Genomic DNA, 11,655 nt, shown 5'->3' with positions numbered 1-11,655 from the left:
CCCCTTCAGTCCCCCCGTCGTTTTCCCCATCCCAAACCCAACCCCAGCAAGGGCTGTGCTCTGACCTCACCCCTCCCTGCCCACTCAGTCACTGTAAGGTGTTCTGCTCCTTTTTACTAAATCAAACCTTGGCCTCTCCTCTGGTCCGTAGCCTGCTCCAAATCTTAACCCAGACTGTTACTAAAAGCTAATTTTTAACTCCTGCTCTTCTCCTGAGAGCCTGAGCAGGGTCCTGTGCCATGGTGGTGGTTGCCTGGGAGGTGTTTGGTGGTGGTGGCAGCACGCTGTGAGTTTTTGGGGACCGTTCTGCACAGGTACAGCCACGACCTGCGAGGCTTTGCCCCGGTACAGCAGGACCGGGATGCAAAATTCCTGCTGAGACTCATCCAGGTGGGACATTGCTTGAAAAAAAATAAGAATCATTTTACTATTAAAATATACTGAAACCTTTCCTTTTGGTCTGGCAGTGAGATTTTTCTTTGAACCGACCCTTTTCTCCTCTGCAGCAGCCCTGTTGTGGTGGGCTCTCCATCCTTCCCTGCTCAGCCCTGAAGGGAAGAACTGTCCTGCCTCATTCCCTGGTGGGATGTTGGGAGAAAAGGTTGGATCCGTGGTGTGGGTGCCCAGGGTGGGGTCTGGCTGTGGCATTGTCACCAGGGTGAGGAAGGGAACAACCTTGTGTGGCAGGAGCTGTGCCCTGATCTCCTGAAAATGGGGAAAAACCTCCCATGGTTTTTCCTCTCTGCCCGGTGCAGAATTAAGAGAAACCAAAAAGCTGGGAATGTTCCTTCTCCTCCAGGAGCCCCTTGTGGGTGGTCACCAACCTTTGGGGCTCACACTGCAGCTCCTCTTGCCTTTCTGTCCATCTGTCCATCCCTGGGTCAGTGCTTTCCCCACCTCTGACTCCAGCACAAGGCTCTGGGTGCCTGCTCTGCTCCTTGAGGAACGAGTAAATCTCAGGTGTTTCCTGAGCTCCTCACCCTCCCTCAGCAGCACCATCCTCCCCATCCCCACTTCAGAACCTCGAGCTGGACCTTAGGAAGATCCTGGGAAGGATAAAAACAAGGATGGTGTGAACGCTTCCACAGGGAATCCGTTCCCCATGTTTGGAGCAGAAGCTTTGGAGCTGTTCAGCCACAAGCCCAGTTTGTTACAGCCCAAAATGTGCATTTTATAAAAGACACTTGTGAGTTTTCTTTAAGTTTTCCATGTCAGATATCTCCAGGGGCCCTTGGCTGCTCCCGTGGAAACCAAACAGAGCTGTTGGCTGGGGATCACTGGGAGAGAACTGGGAATTGCTGCTGTGTTTCATTAAGCCACAAGACTGATGATCAAGGCTGCTGCTTCTGTGCTACGGGTACCAATTAGAATTTTATTTATTATTATTATCATTTTGTCCACAGGAAAAATAAATAAAGAGACCTGGTCCCTCTGCCCCTTCTGCTGGTTTTATGCAGTGTGAGGTGGCCATGGAGTCACAGGGTGGGTGCTTGTCCCAAAGGGAATTTGGGGAAGGGTTTCCATGGGTTTCTGGGATAGAAATGTATCAGGCAGAGTCTGGCTGACTGCTCCAATGAGAGAAAAGGTTTGGGAAAACAGAAAGAATCTCAGAGGGAAAGGTGCTGAAATAATGGTTAAAAACAGGAGGAGGAGTGGAGGAGGGGGTTTGAGTCCTGCCAAAATTTTAAAGGGGATTTGTAACATTCACAATCACCTTCCAGAAGATGGGACCTGCCAGGGTTTCCTCCCCTCTCCCAGGATTGTACATCTCATTTAATCTTTGCTTCTATCCCTCAGAAGGACAAAACTCCAACCCCGTCTCCTGTGCTCACTGCAAACCTGAGTGTCAAAATCCCTCTTTCCTACTGTTCCCCAAAAGCTATGGACATTTGGTTCCCACATGGTTTTCCTGGAATTTGGGTTAAAGCAGGCAGCTTAGCCTGGCTGAGCTCAGGCAGGAAGAGCTGTTTGCCCACAGGCACTGCTGCATGCCTCTCCAGCATCCAGAAATTCCAACAGCAGCCACTCCATCCATCAGAGCTGCAGGATCCTCTTCTCCTTTCACCCAAAGCTTCTTTGGTATCTGGTTTCTTCATCCACCCCCCCAACAGGAACAACCTCTTCTGCAAGGAGTTTTCAGGAGACTTTCTCATCATCTTTGCAGCCAGCTGGACCTGGAGCAAGGATCTGGTGGAAAACAATCCAACAGGGATCTGGTGTGAGCAGCTGCTGCCTCCACTGAGAAATCACCTGCAGCCACAGCTAAGCTGAGGGCTTTGAGTAAAATCCAGCATTTAAAAAGTTCTCCTTTAGGTCCAAACAAGTTTTTCTTCCAAAGATTTTGACCCAAGGTAGGCAACGCCCAGATGTCTCTGCGAACTCCAGCAGCTTGTGATGTTCAGAGAGGAGCAACACTGGGAATGCTGCAAAAATTTAGAGCTGAAAAAAAAATCCTTGTGGGGTCCTGGGTGGTCCAGAGGGTGGAGGAGCCAAAGGAAAGTGGCACATTGTGGTCAGCTGCTGGAGGAGCTCACGCTGGACACCCTCCAGCAAGAGCCGCCGTTGGGATGCTCCTCAACAATCAGCAGAGCCAAATTGCAATGAAATTACTGGAGTGTTTTATCTGCTTGGTTTAAGTTAATTTCAAAGCAATTGGGTACAGGCTGTTGATTCTGCTGGGGTGGCTGCAAGCCTGAGAGTGAAGTGAGATTGCACCAAAAAACTGCTGTGAAATCTTGTCAGCTTTCACTGCCCTCAAACCCCTCAGTCCTGGGGGCAGAACAGACTCAGACAGGTCTTTAATAAAGGATGTGCAAAGGAAATTTTTCTCACATTTTTCTCCCTATACAGTATCAATGTCTGGTTTCATTGTCTCAGACAAGAAGCATCAAAAATCAGCACAAATTTGGGCTCTATGGTGTGAGCAGATGAAGTGGTTTTGTCAAAAATCCTCCCTGCCTACAATCCCAAAGAGGTTAAAAAGTTTTGGGAGTTATTTAGGGCATTGCCACTGTGGTGAGGGTCTTACACACCAAAGGGCCCTCCAGGTGGGGTCTCCTGAGATTTTTCAGATATTTAATAAGATTTTCCTCCCTGATTTGAGCATCTTCTGAAGTGAAGCATCCTCTAAGTGTCCCAGCGACGGGACAACAGAGCAGGGAGTGAGCTGGCAGCCCAAACCTTTAGAATAAACCCTCAAACCACCAAGTTTCCAGGAAGTTTATTTTTAAACTTGATATTTGAGGCTAAATTTAGTAGCAGGAATCGATTTGTCTCCCTCTCCTCCTTGAGCACTGAGAGCATCTCCCCCTCCTGCTTTTCCTGCAGCCCCGGCCCTGCTGAAGGTTAAGAGGTGCTCCAAGATCCCACTGACATTTCCAGACAGAGAGGGCTGGGAAGGGGCAGGAAAAGGGGGAAAATCAATCAAAGCAGGGAAAGCAGAGCTGGGAGTTGGTCCTTCAGGTGGGGACAGGGAGAATTCCAAGCTCCCCAAGGTTGTTTTTTTCTTCCAGGAGCTGCTGCCCAGGCTTCCTCCAGCACTGCTTCCCATTTTTTGTTCATAATTTATATAAGTTTTTTTGGTTTTGTTTTTTTTTGTTTGTTTGGTTTTTTGTTTGGGTTTTTTTTTTTGTTTGTTTTTTTATTATTATTATTTTATTTTATTTCTTTTAAGGCAACTGGTTGGAATGAAGGATTGCCAACACCCTGTGTATGGCCTGGTCAGAAGGACAGGGCTGTCCCTGTACCCTGTGTGTATATGGGGAAGTGTGTATATATAAAAACAAATAAAAATATATAAATAAAATGTATATAATAAATATAAAATATGAAAATTTAAAATATAAGAATAAAATTATAAACAGTTACTAAACAGAAATTAAATGTAGGATAAATATGACGTATGGAAGCTGAGTAAATATACAGATAGAATTGCTATAATATAAAATACTAAAATATTTTGTAATGCAATTCTATTGATATATGAAATTTGATATAGTTATATAATATATGAGATATAATAATATATAATATATAATATATAATATATAATATATTATATATTATATATTATATATTATATATAACATATAATTTATAATATATAATATATAATATATAATATATAATATATAATATATAATATATAATATATAATATATAATTATATTATATACTAAATATTAAATTTGAAATATTTTTAAAGTATTCGATATAAAATGTACATATTAAATAAAATAAATTACTATAAAATAAAAAATAAGCCTAAAATGTGTAAGCATAAAATGCATACTTAATAAGAATTACAACAATTTGTTAGCGTAATAATTACAATGATTATACTAATAATGATAATTATGATACATTTATATAAATTATAAGGCAATAAATTTCTATTGACATCTTCCCCTCCCCACGGTCTCCACGAGGCGGCGCCACTGAGCCGAGCACCGGGCGGGGAGGGGGACACGGGGACAGCGGGACGGGTCCGGGATGAACGGGACTGGGCACTGGGACGGGCTGGAACTGGCACTGGGATGGGCTGGAACCGGGCACTGGGATGGGTAGGAACTGGCACTGAGACGGGCCGAAACTGGGCTCCAGGATGGACGGGAACCGGGCACTAGGACGGGCTGGAAACGGGCACTGGGACGGGCTGGAGGTGGGCACTGGGATGGGGTGGAACTGGGCAGTGGGATGGGCAGGAACTGGCACTGGGACGGGCATGAACCGGGCACTGGGATGGGCAGGAAATGGCACTGTGACGGGCTGGAACCGGGCACTGGGATGGGCTGATACTGGGCACTGGGATGGGCAGGAAATGGCACTGGGATGGGCTGGAACCGGGCACTGGGATGGGCAGGAAATGGGCACCAGTGTGGGCCAGTGCGGGTCACCAGTATGGGTTGGCACTGGACATTAACACAGGGGTGGCACTGGGCACTAGTACGGGCTGAAACTGGTCACCAGTATGGGCCGGCAATAGACTGGCAATAGTCACCAGTTTGGGCTGGCGCTGGGCACCAATGTGGGCTAGTATGGGTCACCAGTGTGGGCTGGAGCTGCCACCACTCTGGGCTGGCACTGGGCACCAGTACAGCCGATACTGGACAGGCCAGGCACCAGTATGGGCAAGAACTGCCCGTCATTAGGGGTTGGCATCAGAATCCAGCATGAATCTGGCACTGGGCACTAGCATGGGGTGACACTGGGTGCTGGTGTGGACACCAGTACAGGCTGGCACTGGACAGCAGCATGGGCTGGCATTAGACACCAGTTTGATGGCCCAGTATGGACTGGCACTGGACACCAGCACAGGCTGGCACTGGGTACCAGCAAGGACAGGAGTATTGCCCAGCTCCTCAGGGCTGCCACACCGGGCTGGGACCTGCTCAGGGGGACATTCCTGGGGGAGGAACGGGATATGGGGACACCCCCGGCAGTGCTGCCCCCTCCCAGCCCAGCCAGGGCCGCAGGGTGCAGCTAATTAGGGGCTAATTGCATTAAAGCGGAGCAGCACTAATGCAATTGCGGGATTATCCTGCAGAGACAGGACCCCCCCATTGTTGCCGGGGTGACGGGAGGGGGGACAGACACACGGACACGGGGCCTGATCCAGCCCGGCACCCCCAGTCTGCCCCAGCGCCCCCCACCATCGCCCACCCCCTGTGTGCTCGGGATGCCGCCCTCCCCCGGGGCGTTAATTACCCAGCGCTAATGAGGGGCTGATGGCACCGAGGGGGCGTGCAGGGAACAGCCCCCCGGGGCTGGCGGCTCCTCCAGCCCGGCGCATCCCCGCTGCTGCTGCCGGTGATTACCGAATTAACCGGCTCCATCTGAGCCCGTCTGCCGCCGGGATGTGGGTCAGGGATTACCCCTCTCCGTGCCCCCCAGCACCCAGGAGCATCCCCCGGTGCTGCCATCCCCACCCCGGCAGGCAGAGAAAGGAGGTTCAGGCAGAGGAAGGAGGTTCAGGCGGCCGTAATAAATACAAGAAAAGTTTATTGAAAAGAAAAAAATGTGGGGAGGGGGCAGCAGCCCCAGCCCGGGGTAATAAATAACAACCTGGGGAGCACCAGTTTACAAAATATGGCTCTGGCCAGTGGGGTCCTGCAGGGTCCCCAGCGAGGCTGGTGGGGGCTGCCGGGCACCTCGGGGAGGGGCTCAGGGGGCCCAGCCCCCCGGCACCCCCGGGCACCTGAGAAGGGGCTGCAGGACAGTGCCAGCCCCGGGAGGGACGCGGGAGCAGCCCCATCCCTGCCTGTCCTGAGTGCCACCGCGGTGCCACGGCAGCGTCCCCAAGCCGGGGGCACCGCTGCGGGCAGGGGCTCAGCACCACCCGGGGCACCCCTGGGCCGGCGCCCCGGTCACACCCTGTCCCCCTCCGGGGCTCAGGCCAGAATCTTCTGGGGGATCTCCACCGAGGCTTTGATGAAGATGGCGTTGTCCCGCACGTAGTTCCGTTTCCTGATGTCCTCGTGCGAGATGAACTTGGGGTAGCCGAAGCCCAGGGTGCTCTCGTCCAGGGAGCTGCGCGAGGCCCCCGGCTTCTGGAAGTTCTTCCAGTTGGGGTCGGGGTGGAAGGTCTCGGTGATGTGCTGGGGCTTGGAGAGCGAGGGGTCGCTCTGGTCCAGCAGGGAGAAGGTGACACGGTAGGAGAAGGGCCACTCGAGCAGGTTGTCGTACTCGCCCGGCAGCACACGGATGTACACGGACAGGTGGCTGCTCTCGCCGCTGCCGTTGCCGTTGAGGAACGCCGACACCTGGAGCTTGTAGCCGTACTTGTGGGTGTAGAACGGGGGGCTGAAGAACTCGTAGTTGCTGCGGGCCTTGGCCTCCTGCAGCTTGCGGGCGTAGTCGGCGATTTTCCAGATGAGGATCCCGTCGCTGCTCACCGACAGCTCCTCCACGTCCCGGCGCAGCTCCAGGATCTCCTGCCGCTGCCGGCTCACCAGGGCACACACCATGCCCAGGTGGGTCTTGGTGCTCTCCTCCAGGTGCCGGCCCATGGCCAGCTTGGGGCACTGCGGGGACAACGGGAATGTCAGCAGGAGGGTGGCAGGGACAGCGGGGACGGGAGAGGGAGATACAGTGGGGATAACATGGGGATGGCATTGGAGCATGGGGACAATGGGGACAGGAGGACATGAGCATGGGACATGAGGACACGGGACAGGAGAGGGAGGTACTGTGGGGATAATATGGGGATGTTATTGGAGCATGGGGGTACTGGCACAGGGATGTCATGGGGACACGGGGTGGCACAGGGATACCTGGTTGGGGTGTCAGGGTGACACTTGGGTGGCAAACACAGGGGTGAGGTCATGGAGGCACATGGATGGGACTGAGCACAAGGGATGGGACAGACATTGGGGCAGGAGCAGTGAGGGGATGTTGTGACACAGCGGGGACAGCAGCCCATGCCCAAGGATGCCAGGGCAGGTTGGTCACAGGGACAGCACTCACCCGGTGCTTGCAGCCAGCTTCCTTGAAGGGGCACAGCAGCATGGCAGTGTTGCAGCTCTCCTTTAGGTGGGTGGGCACGTCCTCCCGGGCAATGCTGGGTGTCCCACACTGGTTGGGGCACGGCACGGGGTACCGGGGACACTGGTACTGGTGGTTCTGGGGAGGCACAGAGGCTGGGGGTCAGCTGGGGCTGGGAGCTGGCAGGGTGAGGGTCCCCGTGGGCTCCATCTCACCTGGATGGTGTCAAAGACGAACTCCTTGGAGCAGTAGGTGCAGGGCTGGGTGCGCTTGGGGCACTCGGCCAAGGCGTGCTGGGACAGCAGGCGCCGCATCATGCGGGCCCCACACTTGTTCTCACAGTACACACTCTCCTGGGGACACGTGCCCTGGTGGCCCTGGGGACCACGACAGCGTCATCACCCTCTGGCTGCCCTCACCAGCCAGCCCTGACAGGGATGAGGACACACAGAGCCCCCACAGCCAGAGGGCACAATGACCACATGTCCACCAAGGCTGTCCCCACCACGATGTGTCCCCCACAGTGTCCCCCCAGTGCCCACCTCGAAGGCCTCCCCAGTGAAGTCGCTGGCGCAGAACTCGCACTTGACCCTGCGCTTGGGGCAGCCGTGCTGGACGTGCTCGGGGAGGTCCCGGCGGCTCAGCTTGGCGCTGCACCGGTTGGGGCACGGGATCACGTTGAAGCCACAGGTGCCGAGATGGGCCTGGGGGGCACAGGGATGGTGACGGAGAGGCCTCAGGGTACAACTCTGCCCTCCCCATGCTGCCAGGCCCTACCTGGAGGTGCTTGATGAGCCCGCTCCAGCGGCAGCCCTCCTCGCTGTGGATGCAGCGGATGGCCAGGCTCAGCACCTGCGCCTCCAGCTCGGGGTCGGGGTAGATCTGCAGGGGCAGCAGGGGGGTATCAGCATCCTGCACCGGCTGTGGGGGCACAGAGCCCCCAGCACAGCCTGGCTGGGAGCCCTGGGCACGCTGCCCGGGGCCGGATCCCCCCGGGCATGCCAACAAGAACCCTTTGTCGGGAGCTGGTTTCCGCTCCCGGCCCGCGGCACAAAGGGCTCTTGCTTCCGCCCGGGCGCCCGTGCCAGGCTGGCAGGGCTGTGCCAGGCGCTGTGCGGAGCTGGGGACAGCCCCTGGGTGGGGATGCCCCCTTGGAGCAGGGGGCACATCCCTGTGCCAGGCTCACCTTGGCGTAGTCCAGGGGCAGCTGATCCTCCGGACACTTGAAGACGCCTTCGCTGCAAGGCACAAAAGGCTCAGGGTCACTGGGGATCACCAGTGACACAGCCATGATGTCCCACGGGTCCCTGCCATCCCACCCCAGGACACAGCCACCATGTCCCACCGTCCCTGCCATCCCATCCCAGGACATTGCTGCTGTCCCTGCACTGCTGAGCGCTCACCCCGTACCAAACCCAGCCGCCACCCTGGGGCAGCCACGGCTCTAATCCTGCTCCATCTGTCTGAGCTGGGAAATGCCCCCGCCAGACACCCCCCAGGCCGTCCCCCACCCCCGGCCCGGTCCCCAGGGGCCTGGGCAGCCGCCAGCCAGCGTGGCACCATCTGGAGCCCCGGCAGCCCCGGGCCCATCCTGTCCGGCCCCTGGGATTAAGGAGGGTGCCAGGAGGGGGCCGTGGCCAGGAGGGACCGGCAGGGCAGGGCCGGGGCGCCCTCGCAGCCCCAGGTGCCGGGGCCCAGGGGAGATGGGGGAGGGCAACAGCTGGGCGCCAGATGTGCAGCCCTGGGGCTCCACAGGAAATGGCCCCAGCAGCCACCTCGGTGAGTCAGGACAGGGGGACAGGCAGCCCCCCTGAGGGGTCCCCATCCTGCTGGGCCCCCAGGATGGGCTGTTCCTCCTGAGAGCTGTCCCCGAGGACAGAGGAGCAGCATGAAGTGGACACAAGGACCCAGCCAAAAGGCAGCCTGGCCTGTGACACGGCTGGCCAGGAGTCACCATCACCTCTGGCCCACACATCACTGTGCCCAGGGGAGGAGAGGGTGCCCATGCACCATCCCTGACGGACACTGGGGCGGGAGACCACAGGTGCTGCCTACAGGGACATGCAGCGGGGACACAAAGGGACCCTGTGGCTCTGCTCTCTTTGAGGTGACACTGGACAAGACTGTCCTGCCTGGGCAGCCCTTGTGCCCATCTAATCACTGCAAGCCCTTGGCAGGCGCTGGTGTGGCCTCGACAGGAGCTGCCAAGTGGATGTGAGACACCAGGATGGAGCCAGCAGTGCCAGCAGTGCCGCCGGGCACGCGCCAGCCGGGGCTGCCTGCCCGTGTCCCCTGCGGCCACCAACGCTGAGCTGGGAGTGCAAGTGAACCCCAGGAACCCCAGGAACCGTGGGGTGTGACCCACGTGAGCCACGTGCCCACTCTGTTTGTGGCAGGTGGTTTTGTGGGAGTCATCAGGGATCCACCGAGATAAGGTGGATCCATACACCGAGATAAGGAGCTCGCAGACAGGGCCGGGCTCCGAACCCGTGGCACTGCCTCGTGGCTGGGATCGCTCTGCTGCCTCGCCAGGCTGTGCCCGCACCCCGTGCCCGGTGTTGGGGTGCTGGGGCTGGCGGGGAATTGGGACGATGACCCGAAGCCAGCGCCTAATCCCCGACAAAGCCTCCCCATTCCTCACGCTTGGCCGGGCAGGGAATGTGCTGAGGCAGCACCCGGGGGGACCGTCCTTGCCTCTGACCTTCACGGCGTGTTGGGGCACAGCGAGGTGGTGGGGTGGGAGCCCCGGTACCCCCCGGCACCCTTCGGTACCCCCCGGCACCGCGGTGGGGCTGGATGGCTCAGCCCATGGAGCCCCACAATGATCCGGGGCAAACACATTGTTCTCACAGGAGGGACCCCCGAGGCCATTCTCCCGGGAGGGAAGGTGCGGGGGAGCGGGGGGACAGATGCGCTCTGACACGTGTCCCGGGGCACGCCCGGTTTCACAGAAACCGGCCCCGGTGACGGTGGTGCCCGTGAGCTGTCCCCGGGCGAAGGTCGCTCCGGCTGGGAAAGGCGGGGAAAGGCCCGGGGTGACGCTTGGCACCGCTTGGCACCCCCTGGCCGTGCCCCGCGGGACCCCCGGCACCGCGAACCGGGACAGCACCGGCCCCGGCTGCCGGTACCGGGGGTCCCAAACCGCGGGGCTCGGAAGCGGCCCCGGCTCCTCGCTCCCCGCACACGAGGGGTCGCGCTCACCCGTGGGCGCGGGGACACCGGGACTGGCCGTACCCCCCTCCCCAAAAACATCCCCGGCCACTTCCTCCGGCGGGGCCGGGGCAGGAAGGGGTTAAGCTCGATTCTCGAAACTCGCCGCTCCGGGCTTCACCCGGCCCTCCTCTTCCTCCTCCTCAGCGAGAGGGGCCACGGGCCGCTGCACCCGCGGGGCGGCTGTCACGGGCTGGGCGCGCCCCGCACCCGCTCCCTGCCCCGGGGCACCGCCGGGCACCCATCCCGCACCTTTCCCTGGCCCGAGGCAGCCCGGAGCACCCCGCACATTTCTTGGGGCTCCCCGCACCTTCCCCGGGGCACCCCGCGCCTTCTCCCGAGGCACAGGGCAGCCGTTCCCTGCCCGGAGCACCCCCGGGCACCCCGCATCTCTCTCCAGCACCCCCGGGCACCCCGCGCCCCTTCCCGGGATACCCCGCATTCCCTCCCGGGCCCGGGGCACCCCGCACCCCTCTCGGGGCACCCCCGGACACCGGGCCCGGCGGCGGATGGAGGGTGGCGATGGCGAGGAGCGCCCCTGGTGCATTCCGGGGTGCGGAGCCCCGCATCGCGCGGTGCGGGACCGGGGCACCCCACGGGGGAAGGGGTGCGCGGAGTAACCCAGCTCGGGAGTGCCGTGGGGCGATGCGGGGTCTCACCTGAGGAACTCCTGCAGGCAGGTGTCGCAGAAGCGGTGGCCGCAGGTGGAGACGCGCACGGGCTCCCGCATGGGCTTCCCGCAGAGCGGGCACAGCACCCGGCGCCGCGGCCGCTCCAACAGCTTGTAGTCGTAGCCCGGCATCCCTCCGCTGCCGCCGCCGCCGCCGCCGCCGCCCCGCGCCCGCTCCGCTCCGCGCTCCGTGCCCGGCTCCGCCCGGAGGCCGGACGGGGCGGTGGGACCGGCCCGAGCCCGCCCCGCCACGGGGGACGGCACCGGCATCGCCACCGCCCCCCGGCCCGACC

At 58.6% G+C, this 11,655-nt stretch overlaps 1 protein-coding gene across 1 annotated transcript; it reads right to left on the bottom strand.

The window, feature by feature from the left end:
• Positions 1–6,028: 6,028 nt before the first annotated feature.
• Positions 6,029–11,512, bottom strand: TRAF4 (TNF receptor associated factor 4). Its single transcript, XM_054287235.1, has 7 exons — positions 11,352–11,512; positions 8,669–8,720; positions 8,260–8,364; positions 8,025–8,186; positions 7,698–7,859; positions 7,465–7,620; positions 6,029–7,022 (listed from the first exon to the last, which is right to left on the bottom strand). Exons 1-7 carry the CDS (start codon positions 11,492–11,494, stop codon positions 6,390–6,392), a joined length of 1,413 nt encoding a protein of 470 aa, XP_054143210.1. The 5' UTR covers positions 11,495–11,512; the 3' UTR covers positions 6,029–6,389.
• Positions 11,513–11,655: the final 143 nt, after the last annotated feature.

This window comes from Melozone crissalis, unplaced genomic scaffold, assembly GCF_028551555.1.
Source record: "Melozone crissalis strain CALT ecotype California unplaced genomic scaffold, PUWL_Pcris_2 ptg000057l_1, whole genome shotgun sequence".
In the NCBI taxonomy this organism is placed as follows: domain Eukaryota; kingdom Metazoa; phylum Chordata; class Aves; order Passeriformes; family Passerellidae; genus Melozone; species Melozone crissalis.
This window is presented reverse-complemented; position numbering and strand designations above follow the sequence as displayed.

Bases quoted from the DNA above. Each gene is read 5' to 3' on its own strand.
- TRAF4 (XM_054287235.1), bottom strand. From the start codon at position 11,494: ATGCCGGGCTACGACTACAAGCTGTTGGAGCGGCCGCGGCGCCGGGTG. The intron at 8,721-11,351 runs GTGAGACCCCGC...TGTGCCTTGCAG, and splicing joins TGCCTGCAGGAGTTCCTCAG to CGAAGGCGTCTTCAAGTGTC. The intron at 7,023-7,464 runs GTGAGTGCTGTC...TTGTCCCCGCAG, and splicing joins AAGCTGGCTGCAAGCACCGG to TGCCCCAAGCTGGCCATGGG.